Below are 22,955 nucleotides of genomic sequence, written 5' to 3' on the forward strand. Positions count from 1 at the left end.
GTCTTCCACCAAGCGGATCTTGTTTGCCTCAACACTGGGGACCCTACATTTTTGTCTGCCTCCACGACAAATTTCTCTCATTTGGGCCTTTTGGTCAGTACTGTTCCGCTAGCTCGGCACTTTGAATGGTTTGCCCTTGCTGATACACACTCGAGTGACCACTTTCCATGTGTTCGTCGATTGCAGCCACAACTGTCATATATGCGCCCGAGACGCTGGAAGTTTGCCCAAACCGACTGGACACTTTTTTCGTCTCTACCGACATTCGATGACCGTCACTTTCCTAGTGTCGATGATTAGGTCACTCATATTACAGACGTTATTCTTACAGCTGTGGAACGTTCAATACCTCGCACCTCCGAATTGCCCCAGTGCCCCCCAGTTCCTTGGTGGAACGAGGCATGCCGTGACACAATACATGAGCGGCGACGTGCTCTTCGCGTTTTCCGCCACCATCCTACTTTGGCCAACTGTATCCACTATAAGCAGTTCCGTGCGCAGTGCCGTCGCGTCATCCGCGATAGCAAGAAGGCAAGCTGGAACTTCTTTACTAGCTCATTTAACACCTTCACTCCCTCCTCGGAAGTTTGGGGTCGGATTCGATGGTTATCAGGCGCGCCTAGTTTCTCCCCGGTCTCTGGGCTCACTGTCGCACATGATACATTAGTGGACCCCGTTGCAATTTCTAACTCATTGGGTCAACACTTTGCTGAGATTTCGAGCTCTTCAAATTACCTGCCAGCGTTTCTCCCGAAGAAACGTGCAGCGGAAGTGCGACCTCTTGCTTTCTCCTCTCAAAATTGCGAAAGCTACAATACTGTTTTCTCCATGCGGGAACTCCAACATGCACTCTCTTCTTCTCACTCCTCCGCCCCAGGACCGGATGGTATCCACATCCAAATGTTGCTGCATTTTTCATACCATAGTCTGCGTTACCTCCTTCGCCTTTATAATCGAATTTGGACCGACAGTACTTTTCCCAGTTGATGGCGGGAAGCTATCGTCGTTCCTGTTCCGAAACCTGGAAAGGACAAACATCTCCCCTCTAGCTATCGCCCTATTTCTCTCACGAGTAGTGTATGTAAGGTTTTGGAACATATGCTGAAGTTTAGCTTGGTGGCTGGAGTCCCGCAGTCTTTTAACACCTGTCCAATGCGGTTTCCGAAAGCATCGTTCTGCAGTTGACCATCTTGTTGCTCTCTCCACTTATATCATTAACAATTTTCTCCGGAAACGCCAAACAGTAGCAATATTTTTTGATCTGGAGAGAGCATACGATACCTGTTGGAGGACAGGCATCCTCCGCACACTGTTCTCTTGGGGCTTTCGCGGTCGGTTGCCCCTTTTTCTTCGTGAATTTATGGCAGAGTGCACATTTAAAGTGCGGGTGAACACTACTCTCTCCCGTAGTTTCTCCCAAGAAAACGGGGTACCCTAGGGCTCCGTGCTAAGTGTTGTACTGTTTGCCATTGCCATAAATCCAATTATGGATTGTCTCCTTCCTGATGTCTCGGGCTCCCTCTTTGTGGAAGATTTTGCGATCTACTACAGCTCTCAGTGGACCAGCCTTCTTGAACGACGTCTTCAAGGCTGTCTCGATCGCCTCCACTCATGGAGCATCGAAACAGGCTTCCGCTTTTCTCCCAGTAAGACCATTTGTGTTAATTTTTGGCGTCGTATGGAGTTTCTTCCACCTTCCTTACATCTAGGACCTTCAACCTTCCATTTTCGGACGTTGCTAAATTCTTGGGTCTTATGTTTGACAGAAAACTGTGCTGGTCCTCCCATGTTTCCTATCTTTCGGCTCACTGTCTGCGATCCCTCAACACCCTCCGCGTCCTGAATGGTACCTCCTGGGGAGCGGACCGAGTGGTCCTTCTCCGCCTCTATCGCGCCTTAGTGTGCTCGAAATTGGACTATGGAAGCATAGTTTACTCCTCTGCTCGGCCGTCTATTCTTCGGCGTCTTGACTCTATCCACCACCGTTGATTACGTTTAGTGTCTGGAGCTTTTTACACCAGCCCTGTGGAGAGCCTTTTTGCTGAGACTGCTGAACCTCTGCTGTCCAATCAGCGAGCTGTCCTTCTAAGTCGTTATGCTAGCCATTTGTCTTCTGTGCCTGCTAATCCGGCCCTGGACATTTTTTTCAACACTTCCTTGGATTTAGGATATGCAGGCCGCCCTTCCTCCCTACTACCACCGGGAGTCCGCTTCCGTCAACTGCTCCATTCTCTTTCCTTCCACTTTCCTAAAACTTTCTTGACAACGTGGGGTACAGCACCGCCTTGGCTCTGTCCCCGGACCTGCCTGCTCCGTGACCTTTGTCAGTTTCCCAAGGATGGTACCCCTTCACTTGTTTATCGTCGGGCATTTTCTGCTCTATGTGCACAAATGAGGGAAGCCACATTTATTTACACTGATGGCTCAAAAACATCGTTTGGTGTAGGGAGTGCCTATATTGTTGGTGACACCCCAAATCGATTTCGGCTTCCTGACCAATGTTTGGTTTATACTGCGGAGCTATACGCTGTTCTCCAGGCTGTCCAATACATCCGTCGCCATCAGCGGATACAGTATGTTATCTGTTCAGATTCTCTCAGCTCTCTCCTCAGTCTCCAAGCTGTCTACCCTGTCCACCCTCTGGTCCACTGGATTCAGGACTGCCTACGCTTGCTCCACATGGGGGGCGTCTCGGTGGCGTTCCTCTGGATCCTAGGACATGTTGGTATCTGTGGAAATGAGGCGGCCAATATAGCGGCCAAGGCTGCAGCTCTCTTCTTCAGCCAGCTATTCACACGATTCCCTTCGCCGATCTACGGAGTGTTTTATGTCGTTGTGTTGTTCTTTTATGGCACGCACATTGGTAGACACTTCCCAATAATAAATTGCGGGACGTGAAAGCTCTTCCCTGTGCTTGGACCTCTTCCTCCTGAACGCGTTGTCGGGAGGAGGTAATTTTAACTAGACTCCAGATAGGGCACTGTCTTTTTAGCCTTCGACATCTTTTAAGTGGCGATCCTCCCCCACTCTGTCCCCACTGCTCTCAGCTGTGGACGGTAAGACACCTTTTAATTGAGTGCCCCTATTTTACTCCGTTACATGCCCGTCTACCGCTGTCGCCTGATATATCTTCCATTTTAGCAGATTACACGCGCTCAGCCGATCGCGTTCTCGAGTTTATTAGTGCCAGTGAGATGACGTCAGTCATTTGAAGCTCTTTTTGGGGACAACCAACCCCCTTCTATAATGGTTTTTTAAGCTTTCCTCCCGTTTTTAGTTTCTCCAATTTTTTTGAGTTTCGTTCCCATTGCTGCTGGTTTCCAGTTTCGTTTTTTTTACCTTTTCCTAAGTCACAGACCGGGCGCTAATGACCGTAGCAGTTTTGTGCCCTAAAACCATAACAAAAACCTCTCTCTCGAATTGCAGTGATGCGGTCATGTGTGGCATCTCTGCCACTATTCTTCATGCTGCTGGCTCTGATGCCCCCCCATCTACAGGTCTCTCTCATTGTTGACCAGTATTGTGGTGGACCAAAGATGAAGCAGTCACTATTCAAGACCACTGCCAGGCACTCCAGTGATTTAAACAATACCCTTTACAGACCAACCTGCTCACTTTTAAGCGTCCCCATGCTAAGGCTCGTTACCTCATTAAGCAGTGCAAGAAGGAATGCTAGGAGTGCTATGTTTCCTTCCTGGGGACATATGCCTCTTCCACGCAGGGTTGTTCCAAGCTCCATAGACTTCTGGGTCACAAGCGACAGTCAGCCGTCCAGGTTGTTATCCTCCAAGGAGCTCTGTGCTCTGATCCATTGATTCTTGCAAAACACTTAGCAACACACTTTGTGATGGCATCGCTGTCCTCTTCCTATCCCACTATCTTTCTCTGGCAGAAACGCTGAGAACAACAGACCCGCTTCTGTTTCAACCCCCACCACACTGACTCCTGAAATGAACCCTTCACTGAATGAGAATTCTTGCAGGCTCTTACCTCTTCACATGACATGGCCCCAGGCCCATATTACATCCACAACCAGATGACTCAACACTTGGACATTACCCAAAGGTAACATCTACTCAGGGTCTTCGACCGCATTTGGCTCATGGATGCTTTCCCATCACAATGGCAAGACAGTATAGTTATCCCCATCCTTAAGCCCAGGAAGAATCCAACATATCTTTACAGCCATTAGCGTGATGCACATACTTTGTAAACTGCTTGAGAGGATGGTTAGCTTCTGATTATGTTTGATACTGAAATATTGGGGGCTGTTGTCCCCTTATCAGTGTGGCTTTTGGGAAGGTTGGTCTCCAACTGACCATTTACTCAGATTGGAAACAGCAATCTGAAATTTGTTTACTAACCACCAGCACCTTGTCATGGTGTTCTTTGACCTACATAAGACATATGACACAGCTTGACGCCATGTTGCGTAAGACCGGGGCTTTTCGACCCCCGTCTGATTTTTATCCAGGAGTTTTTATACCACCGGCTCTTCCGGGTTTGAGTTGGCACTTCACCCATTGTATTCAGGAAAATGCTATCCCAAAGACTTCTGTGCTAAGTGTCACTCTCTTCCTCATAACCATCAATGGGCTTGTAACCTCTGTTGGGCCTGTGGTTACCCCACTGTTGTATGTTGATGATTTTTGCATCTGGTGCAGCTCTCACTCATTAGCATTTGCTGAGCAGTGGCTCCAAGGCACCATCCAACGGGCCTCTGCATGGGCCGTCTCCCATGGCTTCCAGTTTTCTCCCTCCAAAGTGTAGGTTATACATTTTTGTTGTTGACCCAAAGTACAGCCCAGTCCAAAGTTTATTTAGGTGCCCAGCTCCTCGTTGTTGTAGTACAGTCCCATTTCTTGGGCCTTATTTTTTATAAAAAGCTAACTTGGCTGCCCCATGTTCGCCACCTGAAGACGATATGCATACGGAAGCTTAATGCTTTCTGCCTCCTAGCCCACACATCTTGGGGTGCAGATCATGTTAATCCTCTCCGTATTTATCGTGTTCTGCTCGTGTCCAGACTATATTGTGGTAGTCAGGTTTATAGCTCAGTGGCTTCTTCCACTCTGAAAATACTTGACCCTGTTCACCATTGTGGGGTGTGTCTGGCTATTGGTGCCTTTCACACTAGTCCCCTCAACAGTCTCCTCACAGAAGTGGGGATTCCCCCTCTACAAATACAGTGGAACCAATTCTTGGTTTCTTACACAGTTGCCAACTGATGATTCCCTGACCATCCCTTGCACCCTGTCATCTTTGCAAATGAGGGATGTCTCCTTCTTGATAACTGCCCACACGTGGGAGGGCCAGATGTAATGTGTCTGAGTTACCTCTGTCAGGATCTCCATCTCCACTCACTGGAATGTGCCCCACGTATTTCACTCCCCCTCCCCAACTGCATGGTGCCTGGACCATGTATTAGGACCAACCTATTCCAGGGTCATAAGGTCTCTGTCGCCCCTATGGTTTTCCAGTGTCGTGTACATCCCACTCTTGCAGAGTTTCAGGGTGCCACCATCTTCTACGCTGATTGTTCTAAGACAATAGATAAGGTGCAGTACGCTTTCACATCTCCTGTTGGCTCAGAAAACCATTTATTGCCGAGATCATGTAGTGTGTTCACAGTAGAGCTACTAGCCACCAACAGGACCCTCCATTTTGTTTCTCAGGCATCCTTCCTCAGTGTTTTAATATGTACCTACTCAATGAGCAGCCTGTAGGCTCTCGACCAGTGCTACTCCTCTGACGGCATCCGTCCACTTTTAGCAGACCCTCTCTCTTCCATTTGTAGCTTTGGAATTGCAGGACTGATGACCTCACTGTTTAGTCCCTTAATCCTCCTCAATCAGTTGCATACTGTGACCCCAGCACCTTCATCTGTTTTCAGGCTGTCAATAAACCACACTATGCCTCCTGAGCAGTGTTGTGCTTCATTCTTCTACTGCTCGCTTCAAATCGTCACTTTGAAAGATTTATTGAAGCAGTTGGAAGCTTTTTCTTGACCATTCATGTATTTTTCCATGCTAACTATATTGCTGTGAGATTCTGGGTATCCTACAGGCATCAAGTTAATTTCCAATTTTTAACCCGTAAGCCTCTACTGCTGCTTCCGTTATAACCCATAAGTGTAATGGGAGTGTGTCCAGCATGGTCTCCATCCCTGTAATGTGTGTGCTGCTAATTCTGCCTGTTATGGCTCTGCACCTTGCCATGCTTCTTAGCAGCTACCTTCTGTTCTACTTTATTCCACCATACTGTAGCCCCATTAATCACTGTATCTGGTATATACCCAGTACATACTCCTAGGGTCTTGACCCTAGTTTTTACCACAGTTCCTTTGAGTGCTCATAAGAGTAGTTTTTGCTTTGGAATATATATTCTTTACATGAGGGATCTGTGATTGTTCTGCATCCAGGGTTATCCTATGATACTTCATTACTCACCCAAATGGTAGAGTTTCATCGAGGAGTGTGGAATTCCAGTATGTGTGTTGGATTTGCTACCTTGTAAATGGTACTACAACAGTTTTCTTGGGATTACCCTTTAGATCCACTGTCTAGTGTACATTGTACCATTGTTCTGACAGGACTAGCAAATTTGCCAAGTATTACTATGATTAAATTGTCTGGATATCCTTTGCAACAGTAGCCTCTAGTATTTAACTCTTCACTGAGTTCATTCACCACTAAGTTCCGCAGTAGGGTGTTGATCACCATTTTCTCATTCTTCGTGGTGGCTTCTACCTTTCATCTGCCTAACATGGTCTAAACCTCTTGTATATGGTGGTCTCCATGCCATGCTCTTCTGCAGCTCTAACTGTGCAGTATCCAGGAGGATGCAGAGAGCTATTTTCTGCTAATGTAGAGCTTTTACCACCTTCCTAATAAGTTGGGGAAGTAATGTTTCATATGATTTACCTGCTTGATATGCGTGTTAGTTTACATGCAGAGGGACTGGATTGATTTGAAATCAGCATTTTTTTCCCTGCCGGATTGCCAGTTTTCTCTTTGACTATCTATTAACCAGTGTTTCTCAGGGACTGACTCCCAGTCAGTGTTACCTGCCAGAGTGCAATGAAGAATGTGAGTCTTAAGGAGCACATCCTCATGCTTGCTGTCCTTTTATACTCACCATCCCCCTTCCTTAAAGTATCCCTGGATTAGTTAGTATTCTAGTGAGTGTTTTATGAAGTCAAGATCAAGTAGCTGTACCTTCCACTACCTCACAGAATAACTCCCAGGAAGATAGCTTTGCTTGCTTGATCGCAAGGTTATATTTGATAAGAGCCTCCTGATATTTTTCCTATGTTCTTTCTTCGTTGCAAAGTTGAACAGTCTTCTTACATGCTTCCTTTACACCTCTACCAAGGCACATTCCTATTTGGCAGTTTTCTAAATATGAGGTCATAATGGCAGATGTCACTGTGTCTGCCATTTCCTCAAAATCTACTGGGTTCTTATCAGAGCTCTGATTCCAGCTAAGCATGTGTTTAGGCCTTTCCTATGTGAATCCCAACCGTTTTCATAGAATTCCTAAAGGTCATAATCTGTTTAACACCTATTTCAACCTCCAACGTAATATACATGTATCAGATAAGGACGGCTCCATTGCCATGTGCCATTGTTTGACATAATAACCCATTAGATTTGATTCAAAAGTTATGTCAGTTAGTTCCTCTCTTCTTCTGTTCCTGAAGATAGGTTCCCTATCCATTTCAAGATTTCCAGACTGTTTTCCACTAGAAGTTCTGCTGTTGGTGTCACTGCTTCTCCACAATAGGTCAGGCGCATTGGCATCACAACACAACCAACGAGTATTGTTTGTTCTGCTGGGAAGGAGTAGTACTGTCCTCGTAAAGAAAGTAAGCTGAGGCCAATACAATTTCCCTCTTGCTTCCGTCCTCATATTGCTTCATCCTGATTGTCACTACTATATGTGCAAACTAATCTGACACTCAGTGCGATGGCTGAGGGGTAACGACCATAAATGGGAAATGCCTTTATGCTCACTCCCACCAGCCACCACACTGGTGTCAATTTAGTCTGCACATATAAGAAGTCCCTGGAATAGAAGTCTGCCATTGACATGAACGAAATTCCATTCTTAACATAAATGCATGTTCTGAAGTTCTTTATATTTTTAGCATAAATCAACCTACCTCTAGTTCCTCAAAGACCTTTATGTAGATAGTATTCCTGGATCAGAGCCACATCCACCTCTTGTCTTCCCATAAGATCACTCAGAGTGGCAGTTGTCTGTTTACTATATTGCAGGTTTATCTGCAACACTTGCTGCTATGGTCACTTGTGATGTCATCCACACGGCAACCTGCAAGAACCCTAAGGACAATTTCAGGTCCTGTTCTCGTGTTACCACCTAAAATTTTTTGCCAACTTCCGCCACAAGGGTTTGACTGTCTGGTACAACCTTTTGGTTGATATATCTCCAGTCTGCTGTTGAGACCTTCTGATTCAGCACACGCATTTTTTCGAACATTCTTTGGAGGAGTATCCTTAAGAAGTTTTGGTACACAAATTGATATCGTTGCAGTCTTAAAGAGCTCGGCCACTTTCTTGTCCAGCAACTTCACCTCCTCCCATGGGCACTATCTCCTTAAGCCTCTCTGTTGTTCCCATCCCCTCACAGACAAAGATAAGAGCACCTCTGTCTGGACAGACTCTCCTGAATTTTGGTCCTGGACTTGTTCCTCCCCCCCCCCCCCCCCCCCCCCTTCCTAATCATCTCAAAGCGAGCCATCTGAAGGAGCTTCATCTGCTGCAAGGTGACGTCAGTAAGTGGATGTCCCTGTTGGATAACTGCCATCCTGAAAACTGAGATTGAAGTACTGTTTTCTGCCCCAGCTGATTCTGGATCCATTTATCTTGAGAAGTGGAGTATTAGACTCTTTCCTTGTTCACTTATTCGCTGCCTTAGAGATAGGAAGGGTCTAATGAACCCTTTCACTCTGAGTGTAGTTCCCTCCATTTATGTTTAGAAAGCTGCTTTTAACCTACTTTATCGTTTTGTCCTCAGAAGAGTTCATTGTTTTGAGCCCTAGACAAGGATTTGATCTTGAGTTGGTCCAGCTTCTCTGTAACAGTTTCCACTTCTTGGACTGATCTGTAGTGCTCACAGATACATTCCCTTTTTCTTTTCACAAGGTACTTTAATCCCTCTAGTGGCCCATGGTTTGTCACGTGGCTATTTAATGTCCTTCCCCACTAGCTTATGGGAAAAGCTATTTTCAAATAATGATACGAATTTATTGTAGAAATAGATTAAATTTTATGTTAGCATTTGGTTTATTATAAGTTTTATGCCATGTTATTTCTCGTAAACTGTTCTTAAAAACATTTGTTCTTGGTTCATTGATTATTCTTTCAGATTTCCACTGAGGAGAATCAACACTGTAAGCTACTCTTATTTATCCTAACTGAGCATCAGGATCAGGGAGAGCATTTGTTACTGACAACGGAAACTCCCCATTGCAACCCCCCCTCAGATTAATGTTAAGATGGACCAGTGGTTAGTCTGTCAAAAACTGAACACAGATCAAGGAAGAAAACAATGAGGAGATGTATTGATCAATGAAAAAAGAAACAAAATAGAAACAGGAAAGGTCCTAGCTCAATGTACAATATCGACAGAATTTGAATAGCCATGGTGTCATGGTTCTGTGGGTATGGAGAGTAACTGCAAAGGAGGATGTCTGTGTTCAAAGATTGGTCATGCTACACACTTTTTACAAAAATTATGAACTGTCCATCTGGTCATGGATGTGTCTGTTCAGCATATTCAGATTTGTGTCTGTGTCGTGGTGTAATGTCAGTTTGCAACAGCGAGGTGTGACAAAGGGATCTCCAGACGAATGTACCTCCTATTTGTTCTACACAAGTACCACATATCATGACTGTTGTTACATTTTGGAAATTTTAACTCTTGAATTCCTTTGTTTTAACACAGTTCATGCGTGTTTATTTGGTGTTTTCATTTCTGTGAGAAGTCTGTGCAACACCTCGCCTGCTCTCACTGTTAACCACGTTTGCTTGTGATGATAATATATTCTTATCACATGACTCATGTTCTATAACCAGTATATAGTATGGCAGTTGCCAAGACTGAAGAAGAACAGACACGTCAATGACTGGATGGACAATTCATAAAATGTTGCACTTCTTAAGCTATGACCATTCACAGCTTCCATTTTGCTTATTTTTTTCACATTACCTTACACCTTCTTCTTGTTTCCATGCTTGATCTGTGGTCAGTTTTTGACTGGCTATCCACTGAGCCATTTTACTACTAAATCAGAGGGGAGTGCGATGGGGAACTTTCTTGCTTTGAGTGTCATAAAAGAAAACATTATCATTATGGTCCTACTGTCTTTATCCACCATGTTGAAAAGTTAACTACTGAGATCAAATTATAGGATTCAAATAAGCTTTCCAGATCATTTTTTCTATAAGAATCAGTAGATATCCATTAAATTCAGCCATTTCTTCCCCTTCCAGAGATGATTGGATCATCCTTGTTATATACGCCATGCCATGAATCATCAGTGTGCATAATCCATGTCTTGTTGTTAGAGTAACCAACAGTCAGTTGCATCCAAGCCCTGAAACATGTGCAACTTTATCATTATCAATTTATTATTCTCATCATCAGTTGCTTCAAAATGTACATTGCCCTTGCTTCATCTCAAGATTGCTATTATCTAGTACTGTAAGTTTTGTGTTGGGGTTGATTTGGAATTATTGAGTGAATCTCCTTTATATGTCATTTGTTGTGTACATCGGAATCTACGTATTTGCCATCACTGCGATAGGAGGTTGCAGTTAGAAACATCCCTGCATTTTCAGTTTCCATAGCATTTGCAGAATTTGAAGATTTATGTGGTTTCTGTTTAATTCTACATTTGTTCACCTTATGACCAATTTTGTGACATTTATAGCATTTCATTAACTGGAATTTACTGAATTACAATTTGACTTTTTGTGAATGTGCATAAATGACTTTTTAGTCGTTAAAATTATGGGTTGTACACCTGCTGAAGTCCGGTAGCGTCTTCGCTGTTACCAAATTGTCATCCATTTTCTTAGTAATGCTTTAAATTTGTTGAACAATTGAAATAATTTAACGATTGCACCACCATATTTTTCTCAGATGCCAATTTTACAGGAGCCTGATATTTTTAGATTAATAAGGTCTTTTCTTTGGATACAGATTGTAAATTGTGCCATGCTTCTTTAGCAGTTATTAATCCACGAAGCTGTGGACACACGAACGAATATACTGTGAAATGTATTTCAGATAATGCATTCTCTATATTTTTTGGTCATTAACAATACCAGCAGTTACTTTCCACAGTCACTCATGTTTTTTAAGTGCTTGTCAGTGATAAATTTCCAGTTGTAGTTAGCCATATCAGTCAACTTTTCTAAATCAGTGATTGATCAGCCCAAACCATCTAATATTCATTCAGTTAAATAGTAGGTAATTCTTGAATATTTTTAAGCAAAAAAGATGATACCACTATGTTGAACTCATGATATACAATAACTCGCAACAATCTGTGCCATACAGATACTAAAGATACCAAATTTTTAATTTCTGAAGACATGATACTGTATGGATGTGGAAACTTTAGTAACCTCTTCTGTCCCCTAGCCCCATAAGCTACTGGATATTGACTCCAGTCAGTCCTTCTAAGAGAATATAAAGTTGACTTCATAATAAATTAAATTCACAGGTAGCACAGCTGTTCCACACATTGTTTGAGGTCAGCAATAGAATGAAACAATCTTCTGAGACATGTAGGCAACAGCAGCCGGCAATCAATGTATAAATTAAATAATGTGTGATGGCATTTATTCTTGAAAATTAAATTAGTCTCCATCACACCACAAAGTGTGCCCAATAGTCAGTCGTCTTCATCAACATCTACATCTATACTATGCAAACCACCTTGAGGTGCATGGCAGAGGGTACATCCCATTGAACCAGTTATCAGGGTTTCTTCCTGTTCCATTCACATATGGAGTGTGGGAAGAATGATAGTTCAAATGCCTCTGTGTGTGTGCAGTAATTATTCTAATCTCATCCTCACGATCCCTATGTGAGCAATACACAGGGGATTTAGCGTATTCTTAGAGTCATCATTTAAAGCCAATTCTTGAAACTTTGTCAACAGACTTTCTTGGGACAGTTTACGTCTATCTCCGAAAGTTTTTCAGTTCATTACATTCAGCATCTGTGATACTCCCGCTTGGATTAAACAAACCTGTGGTGATACCTGCTACCCTTCTCTGTATACTTCAGTATTCCCTGGTAGTCCTATTTGATATGGGTCCCACACACTTTAGCAATATTCTAGGATGGGTCACATGAGTGATTTGTAAGCAACTTCATTTGTAGACTGATAGCACTTCCAGAATTCTACCAATAAACCAAAGTCTGTCATCTGCTTATATGTGACTGAACCTATGTGATCATTTAATTTCATGTCCCTACTAAATGTAAGAGTTGGCTGATTCCAACAGTGACTCATTGATATTATAGTCATAGGATATTTTTGAAGTGCACAATTTTACATTTCTGAACATTTAAAAAAGATACCAATCTTCGCACCACTTTGAAATTCTATCAAGATCTGACTGAATATTTATGCAGCTTCTTTCAGATAGTACTTCATAATAGGTAACTGCATCACCTGCCAAAAATTTGAAGTTACTATTAATGTTGTCTGCAAGGTATTTGATTCACAACATGAACGGCAAGGGTAACAGCACACTTCCGTGGGTAGTACCTGAAGTTACTTCGTTATCTGATGATGATCCTCCATCCAAGATAAAATGCTGCATCCTCCATACCAAAACGTCCTCCATCCAGTCCAAATTTCACTTGATGGTCTAAATGGTCTAGCAGCAGCTGTAGGGCCATCGGTCTCACCTTCTCTGTATGCGGATGACTTCTGCATTTTGTACTGCTCCTCCAGTACTGGTGTTCCTGAGCAGCGCCTACAGAGAGCCATTCACAAGGCAAGTCATGGGCTCTAGCCCATCGCTTCCAGTTTTCAGCTGCGAAGTCGTGTCTTGTGCATTTCTGTCAGAGTCTCACCGTTCATCCACAACCAGAACTATACCTTAATAACGATTCACTCACTGTAGTGGAGACATATCGATTCTTAGGACATGTTTTTGACACCCGATTGACTTGGCTACCTTACCTATGTCAGCTTAAGCGGAAGTGTTGGCAGCACCTCGATGCCCTCTGTTGCCTGAGCAACACCAACTGGGGTGCAGATCGCTCTACGCCGTTGCAGCTCTACAGAGCCCTTGGTCAATCCTGCCTTGACTGTGGGAGTCCGATTTACAGTTTGGCGGCACCCTCAGCTTTGCATTTACTCAACCCAATGCACCACTGTGGCGTTCGCCTAGCGACGGGAGCTTATAGAATGAGTCCGGTGACCAGTGTCGTGGTGGAGGCCGGAGTCCCTCCATTGATAGCCACTAAAAATAGAGAGGCACTCAATATGGAGCCCTGTGGAAGGCCATACTCCTGGAAAGGGGGGGGGGGGGGACTATGGGAGGCACTGACTTGGACACAGAAAGTATGGAGAGACAGGAAGTTTTGGATAAAAGTTAGGCGTGGGCCCCGGAGACCCCATTCGTATAATGAGGCAAGGATATGATGTCGCCAGTGAAATTTGGACTGGATTGAAAATTAGTCGTGCACAACTACTCACAAGTTACCTTGCACATGTTCATAGTTCTCCTGCGCACCGAATTACCGTCTCCTTTTCCCAACCTGCAGTGGTTAGACACTGGACTCGCATTCGGGAGGACGATGGTTCAATCCCGCGTCCGGCCTTCCTGATTTAGGTTCTCCGTGATTTCCCTAAATCACTCCAGGCAAATGCCGGGATGGTTCCTCTGAAAGGGCACGGCCAACTTCCTTCCCCATCCTTCCCTAATCCAATGAGACCCATGACCACGCTGTCTGGTCTCCTTCCCCAAACAACCAACCAACCTTTTCCCAACCATGGCGTTCATCTCCCGCATTAGTCTCATCTATGCCCTGGAACAATACCATTGTTTAGTTTTGTGTGTGTGTGTGTGTGTGTGTGTGTGTGTGTGTGTGTGTGTGTGTGTGTGTGTGTGTGTGTGTGTGTGTGGGTGGGTGGGAGGGGGGGCCTGGACCAGTCAGAATCCCAGGCAATGAACTTGCCTACAGGCTATGCGGAAACCGTTTTTAGAGATGGGCATTTCCGAGACTGACCTGCTTTCTGTCATATGCCACAGGGTTTTTCGGCTCTGGGAGATGGAATGGCATAACAGTACACACAACAAACTACATGTCATTAAGGAGACTACAAATGTGTGGAAGTCTTCCATGCAGTCCTCTCGTAGGCAGTCAGTTGTCGTCTGCCGGCTCCGCATTGGCCATACGTGGCTAACGCGTTGTTCTCCTCCATTGCGATGACCCACCTCTGTGTCACTGTGGTTCACAAATGATGGTCCTCCACCTCTTGCTGGACTTCCCACTTTTAGCCGCTCTGCGGCGGGCTTATAACTTTCCCAGCATCCTACCTTTGGTGCTGGGTGACAATGCCTCAACAGCAGCTTTAGCTTTACGTTTTATTCGTGAGGGTGTGTTTTATCATTTGATCTAAGTTTTAGCGCATGTCCTTTGTCCCTCTGTGTCCTCCACCCTACTGCTTTTAGGGTGGAGGTTTTAATGTGTTGCGTCTCTCTGTGGTCTTCTTGTCTGATTTGGTCCATTTTAGTGTTTGTTGCCCTTCTGTCATTCTCGTGAATTTCTCCTTCCTTCCAGCAGTGTCTTTTGTCTTGATTATTTTACTCCCACCCTTGTGGAATTATTTTAAGAGGTACTGATGATCTAGCAGTTTGGTCCCTCGCTCCTCCCCCCCCCTTTAAACAAACCAACCAACCAACCTTAATGGGTGAAAGCTTTAATTGTGAGAATCTTTTTGTTGTGCCTATCTGTGACTCAGCATCTCCGCTAGATGGTGAGTAACAACTTTCCTTTTCATAATATTGTTACAAGGCAGTGAACAAGTAACTTTAAATTAAGCCTGCTGATTATCTTTTAATCTGTTGAGCTAAAAAGTTGTTAATTCCCTGTAAGAAGTGATGCAAGTACACAAAGCAAGTTTATATTAAGGCAACACAATAACATGGTAACAATTACTAGTTTCCTTAAGCATTTTGGAGTTAGTTATAGTTGTTAACAAACTTAAAAACAGTGTTCATTTATGGTAAATGCAGGTAACATGGAGGGTTACTCCTCTTTAAGGGAAAACTAGATGTAATGCAATGTGTTAGAATATCTGCTACAGTAACTAAATCAGAAATGCTGATTTACTACAAATTATTCGTAGATTACGCAAAGGACAATGGTAGCTTCTGAAAATTCTCAAAAATCCACTTAAACTGTGAGCAACTAATTACATCAGTAATGGTAGTCAGATAATGAATGTGTGAATGACAAAGCTCTTGCATGAAAGACATTTTAACAAAGTCAAATAAGAGGAAATTTCTAGATATTTATTCTAATAAAATAATGTTTTCATGCTGGTTACATAAGTAAAAAGTCCTGCAATTAGAGCTATATGAAGTGCACTGCAAAAGACCCTTCTGTTGTAAGCAGCAGCTGGTGATATTGCTGCAATGTTCTAAGACAATACAACAGCTGTTGAGATGGTTACAGTACATATCAGCAAGCTGTGAAAGTATGACAGGGAACAAAATACAGGATCATACTTGACTCTGTAACAGATATCTGCATGTACATCTAGTGTGTCAGAGACTTGCAATGAAACACACTTGATTTTTGGGATAAGCAACCAGTTTCAAAGACAAACATGGTGAATGTGTTGGGACTGAACAGGAACAAAATGTACATCTGCATACCATTCTGACAGTGCACCTAGAGAATGTAACAACAGTGCATGGTTTATTAACATCACATTTCCAAACAACTTGTGCCAAAAGTAAATAAAGAAAAAAAAATAAGAATACTAAAGAGGAGAACCATTACAAAGTCAGTGGTATGTTACATGTGTCATACAGTGCTTAAACTAGTTTGAAGCACAGTACAGGATGATTATAATTAAACTTTTGCTACTTGAGAGGGTCGCCCATGAAAAACAAGTGATCATAGGAAAATGAAATTTTGTGGAAACATTTGTAAGAACATATGGAAAAGAAATAACAAATAAATCATTGAAAGAAACACATTTCAATTTCCACATCAGAGCGTAACATTTGTTAATTGCATACCATGTTTACATTTCAATTTACAAGCGTTGTTCAGTGTGACTACCATCTGCATCCACAAGAGCCTGGAGACACCATTTCATAAGTGTTCACAGCACTTTTCGAATGGTGGACTATGGAATATTCAGCTGTCATGATGCAGCTTGTACACTGCTGGAAGACCGCACATTGCATCCATCACTCTCAGCCTCGGGAACAGTAACTTCAACAATTTATGGTGCAATTGTCTAGTGGCCTCTTCTAGGAGCAATTCCCAAACGCCAATTAATTCGATCCTCCAAAACATATTCTTTAACCTCGGTGAGGAAATAGGTCTTATCCTTATTCCGTTAATGTGTCAATACTCGTGAAGAGCAGCCACACTGTTGATGTTGATTATATTCTTCTTGGGTCACCTTGTCCAGACCCTTGTTGACTGTCTGCAACTGTAATTCACATTGATGCTTGTGTTTCAGCCCTACATAGCTGTACCAGTAACGGCATCTAATGGCAAGTCATGACACTAATACTACTAACAACGCAAATTGTGCAGAACATAGTCTAAACATCATTACTATAAAGCTGGGTACCCATAGGGTAAATAATTTTCTACCTATACTGGCTCTAGTAGTGAAAGTTTAATTATAACCATCCTGTGCTCCGTGTGAATGTAAGCAGAATTGTGGATATTATTGCAGAAAACTATTATACTTGCAGTGAGTAAATTCATTGGAAGCAGAGACTAAAACTGAAAATATTGTGCTTTAATATTCAGTAACTCCTACATTACCTCCAATTTTACAGTCTGCCATTATATATGAAATTATAACACAGTACAAACTTAGAAATATATATATTGTTTGGCTTTTGGAGACAATTGATGTATTTAACTTTGAATGTCGGCAGTTGTCGTGCTTGCTATGTGAATCTTAAGGAAACAATAGGAATAAACAACCAAACGTCCAAGATTGTCCCTCAGTTTGAGCTCGATAATACAAAATTGTCATGTGAAAAATGGCTTGTTAGTGATTACAAAAAAGCTATTTCTGTGTTTGAATGAGAAACCAGGTGGAATCCAAGTGATTTCAGATGAGATGAAAATCAGTTTATGTGTCACCCTATAGTGGACTGCCACTGAATAATTACCAGTAGCTCACGTTCAGCAGCCCAGAGTCATTGTGACCAGCATAATCAATCATACTGGATAGAATTGATGATGACACCTATACAAATTGGCATTACTCACCTGAATATCTAATACTCACAATCTATCCAGAACCACATGAATAATTTGTAGTTCTGGAACATCTCATCCTGTCTTTTACCCACTGCCTGGGGCTGGGATGTTTTAGGTAGTAGACAGCCTTAGTACACCTGGTCTTCAATTGCCTTGGAGACAACTGCCATATCAGCTAGTTATCAAGTCTACATTGGTTGCAACTGTTCAGCATGAATTTGTACACAAATATGGAAAAGATGCACATGATCACAAGAACATTTTGCATTTATTCCGCCGGTTTTGTGATATTATTCGTCTGTGTAAAGAGAAAATTATGGGGTGACTTGAGTGTCTCAGATGAAATCGAGGAGTGCGTGAGACAGAGATTTGTGCCTAGCGCATAAAAATCAATAATTTGTGCAAGCTGTGAATTGAGCATTCTGCAGAAAACAGTGTGGAATGTTTTTTAGTCATATTTGCATTTCAGAATCTACCATTTACAACTGTTAAAACACCTGACTTGAAATGGTGGTGCCCACCAATTGGAATTTTGTCCCCGAATGCAACAAGCTTTGCTAGGTGATTTTTATGGTGGTGGTGGTGGTGGTGGTGGTGGTGGTGGTGACGACTTTGCAGGGACATTGATTTTCAGTGACGAGGCTACTTTCCATGTTTTGTGAAATGTGAATCATCACTGTGTGAAAGTATGGGGGTACTGACCTGCCACATATCTGTGTGGAGTTGGAAAGGGTTTCACAAAAACAGAATATCTCTGTGCCATATCCAAGACAAAGGTGTATGGCCCCTTTTTCTTTATTGAGCAGATGGTGACAGCTTCTGTATCCCTGGATATGTTGCAGTTGTGGTTGTTGTCAGAACTGACTGCTACTGACCACTTGACTTTAGTCTTTCAACAGGACAGGGCTCCACTTTACTTGAATGCAATAGTCCAAGCCTTTCTCGACAGAGAACTACCACATTGCCGGTTTGGGTACACTGCTCTATATTGAGGACACTGTTTATGTAACACCCCAAATGCCAGCGTTGCTGCAGGAACTGGAGGAATGCATCACTGCCACTGTGACAGATGTTGGCAGAAACATGGTGTGAACTTATTGGGCAGCATTGGTTTACTATTTGGATGTGTGATGGGTAACCATGGATCCACACATAGAACATTTGTAGAATGTGCCAGAAACTTGGTGAATGTATGTCTTTTAAACTATCACCCATCTTTGTATGTAGCATACTAGTAAATACAAAGTGTTTCAAACACAATGAATTGTCTTTGCTAACCCTGTATAGTTTTAGTTGTGATATGTGCATAAATGCATTTGGTGAGTTTTGCGGTAAGAGATGGATGGTTATTTAAGTGCAGCAGCAATATTGCCCATGGTCAGTTTGTTGTACAAGCTCATCGAGATAAGGCCTATGTGGCAGATCAGTCACTACAGAAAAATGTCAGAAATTTTGTTGTGCGGCTGATATATGAACTTAAAAAAATTTCGGCATGAAGTCATTGACCTAGAAAAATGTTCTGCAGTAGATTTAGTAACTTCAACTCTGAACTTCAGCAGGGTGTTCAGGACTCAGTAAATACTTGAATGAGTTTATGGGTAAATCTTTCATTGCACTAACAGCATTTAAGAAAGTGTGAAATAAACATTTTTATTTACTGAACAGTACGTACACTCTGATGAGAACAATTTATGTTGCCAACTGTACCCTGCCTGAAATTAAGTCAATTATCAGGAAGTTAGCAAAGCAGATCATATTGAATTGTTACACAGATTTGCACTGCTTTCACTCTAATCACCCCCCTCCTCCTTCCCCCTTGTAAATTGATATTCAGTGGTTGGTATATCCTTGCAGAAAACATGGTTGCCATCTTATTCTCATGCATTACAAAGCAACCTACTCTGTTAAGAGTGAAAACATAGTTATCCCAATTTTGAAACTGTTAAGACTCACATGAGGTGGACATCTATCATACCATTTGTGTTAGGAGTGTTTTATGAAAGTGATTTGTGAGTATGCTGAACTGACAACTAATTAGTACTTAAGAGACTTCTATCAAAATCTTCTGTCTTTCCACACATGCAGGAAGACAGTCCCAGTAGGAACAGTTCTGACTGTAACCCGTTTCCTAATAGCAGTTAATGGGATTAGATGTAAAAAGACCCATCTACTCTATGATCACTGTTTTATTTGGTGGTGAACAGATTTCAGAGTTCAGAAATTGTCTACACACATGTATCATGCAAAGATGGCCACCAGGCCAGTCATTCACACACACTATCAGTGGTGAACAACACTCCCTACCACAAGAAAGTAGTATATTTACTGCAGAATTAGTAGCCATTACATGATCTCCTCAATACATCTACACTTGCTCACATAGACCATTTATAATTTGCAATGTTTCTTTGAGCAGTTTACAAGCTATAATTGACAGGTATTCTGGACACATTGATATTGTCCATGCAAGACCTTTCTGAGCTGCTCTCGACCCTACCCACATTCAAATAATATGCAAAACTTGCAGATCATTTAACCAAAGAGCTCCTAAATAAGATTCCGTGGAATTAAATTACTTATGGCCATCATTATTTGAACAACTCTCAGAGTGTCATGGAGTGAGCGGTATGCCTTGGCTGCTACCAACAAACTACTTGTAACAAGAGTTTCAAAAACTGCATGGTTGTCTTTGTGTTAATGTCCTCCTGAGAGTCTATAATTCTTTGCCAAGTTTGCATTAGTCACACTGGAATGAGCCATGAATACATTCTTAGACAAATTGCAGTTGTGGTGCACATTTTCATAGAATACCCAACTTTTACCATGTTAACCAACTTAGTACACTCAGTTTTAACCAGTGACCACCAAGCACCAAGCCTTATTTTATATTTCATCTGACAGTGTGGCTTGTATAAGCTTGTCTGAAGGTCACCCACTGTAATCTAGGCTGCCTTTGGGCGGGAGTAGCTAGTCACGTCCCATTGCGGTTTGTCACGGAGGGTCTCTGGTTGTTGGCCTGACCCTTTAACTTGCAATTCATTTATGTTTCTACATTCCTTGTCATTTTAATCCATGAGTGTTACTTTGCTTCCTTCTGTCATTTCATTTTATTGGACTGACTATCGTACTAGGCTTTTACAATGATGGGAAGGGGATTGCAGGCCAGCCTCTAGCCACGTAGCTGTGAGGAGTAGCCAGCTGTTTTCAGCTAGCATATCTCCCCTCTCCACACACACACACACACACACACACACACACACCCACACACACACACACACACACACACACACACACACACAAACAACATACCCCCCCCCCACACACACACACAGAGGAACTTTTTCTTTTATGCCTGGCCTTATCCTTCCCTTTTTCTACTTTTTTTTCCATCCCAGATAACACATAAAGGACCAATTTGGTCTATCATCTCATACCTTTTAAGGAATTTTGTTTGCTTGATACCAATATACAGAGAAGGGCAGCATGAATGATCATAGCTTTGTTCAGCCCATGGGGGAGTATCACAGAGATGCTGAAGACACTGAACTGTCAGACATGAAGACAGACATAAACTATCGCATGGAAGCCTCTTAACAAAGTTTCAAGGACCAGCTTTAAATGATGACTCACATGGGGTTCTTGAGGACAAGATTAGAATAATTACAGAAAGCATAGAGACATTCAAACAATCATTGTTCTCACACTTCATACGTGACTGGAACGGGAAGAAATCCTAAGTGTTATAATGGGATATACCATCTGCCATGCACGTCTTGGCTTCATGGTAGTTTGTAGAGTATAGATGTAGATGTATATGCATGATGAAGGGACAAATCTACACTTGGTTTATTTCTTAAACGTGCAAATCCAGTTGTTGGGTATAATGTACACTTCCCTTGCATGGTTGATTCCTTGGAAAAACTGGACTTAAAACACTAACTATGAAAGACGTACTTGCACACCAGTGATAAAGATAATGTGCAATTTATGCTTGACATATACATTCTGTGTGGTAACCTGTGTTCTGTGGAATGTGTGTTCCTTAATTATTTTGTTCATGAGATGTAAGAAAGATCAACACTTAGAGAAGTTCAGAAATATGCAACAACAGCTCTCTTTGCTTGAGCTTTGTGAAGCCTCACCTGGTGTTTCATTAATTGTGAACTTCTCTTTCTCTTGATCTAGATGATCTTTACTGATTTCTTCTATGTTTACAATTTTTTCCTTAAAATATTAATTTATAAAACAGATTAGCCACTGTCTTTTATTGTTACAGTCAAATCAAACAAGGATGGGTCGAGATATTGCCATTTCATGGCCAGAAATAATCCGGTGGGCTAAGAAACAGAGCTCAACTGCATGTAAGTAAATATTAAAGGAGATTTTTGCAGAATGCAAAGCAATAAAATTCCCAGTAACAATAAACCTCTTTTAGCATCAGTTACTTAGAAGTCATACTCTCCAAATACATTGTCATTAATTTACAAGTTCACTTATACACAGTAAATGTTGTAGTCATGAAAGTAAAAGTAAATGCGAGAATAAAAAATAATTAAGGTACAGCCTAGGCAGTAAATGATATTTTGTATATATTTTTCTAATGAAAACAACTTATTTAAGAATATATTTTATCTTGATATGATGTCATAGAAATTTTGGATTGCAGTTGTTTTTGTGAGTAAAATGATTTGTCTTGCAGTTGCTGATATGATATTTTAAATTGCAATACACACATTTTTAAAATTATAGTCGGTAAATCCTCATACATTCAGCAGTCATCAACATTTTATTGAAGTAGTCACCAGAATGAGATTTACTGGAAAAGAGAGTTGTGACGTACATTAATTGTAGATTTCTTGTCCATCATGTGTTTCCTCAAAATGATTAAATTAGGATGGTCCACATTTGGACATGATTTACTGTATTTGTAATAAAACTCTTACACTTAATTAAACATAGCATATTAATAAAATGCTCAGGACAACCACATAATAGTATTCTCCATGCCCTCCTTCTTAGTAAAATCTACAGTTGCATAGCCTCTGTCACCTCTGCAATTATCACCAGTCTTTTCTACAGAAAAATCGTGCTTTAGATGTGTCGACGCTTATGCACTGAAATGTCCCATTATTGTGTTGGTGGTGGGTTTTCTGTCATGTATCAGTTACTGTAAATCTTTATGGAGGTATTGACTCACCATCAGAATGTGACCCTGTTGGTATATACACTTGGACTATTCCTTTGAAATAGTTTTTGTTGATTTTTAAAAAAATTCTTGCTCTTCTGGGGTTCCTTCATTATCTGTAATACTGTTTTAAATACAGATACTTTAGGAGTAAAATAGAGTACTTACCGAATAGCAGAAACAGTGGTTGACAGGAAAACACACACACACACACACACACACACACACACAAAAGAAAACCTTACTAGCT

The 22,955-nt window shown here is 41.9% G+C and overlaps 1 protein-coding gene across 3 annotated transcripts in view; it reads left to right on the forward strand.

Moving 5' to 3' along the window:
- Positions 1-22,955, forward strand: part of LOC126252312 (uncharacterized) — a 107,282-nt gene that overhangs the window by 40,286 nt on the left and 44,041 nt on the right. For 2 of the 3 annotated variants that reach the window (XM_049953196.1, XM_049953197.1), the window contains exon 2: positions 21,797-21,881. In XM_049953196.1, the coding sequence (XP_049809153.1) occupies positions 21,797-21,881 (85 nt within the window). Of the gene's footprint in view, positions 1-18,549; positions 18,711-21,796; positions 21,882-22,955 lie in introns of those variants that run through there. The other variant, XM_049953195.1, reaches the window with a different exon arrangement.

This window comes from Schistocerca nitens, chromosome 4 (genome assembly GCF_023898315.1).
Source record: "Schistocerca nitens isolate TAMUIC-IGC-003100 chromosome 4, iqSchNite1.1, whole genome shotgun sequence".
In the NCBI taxonomy this organism is placed as follows: Eukaryota; Metazoa; Arthropoda; class Insecta; order Orthoptera; family Acrididae; genus Schistocerca; species Schistocerca nitens.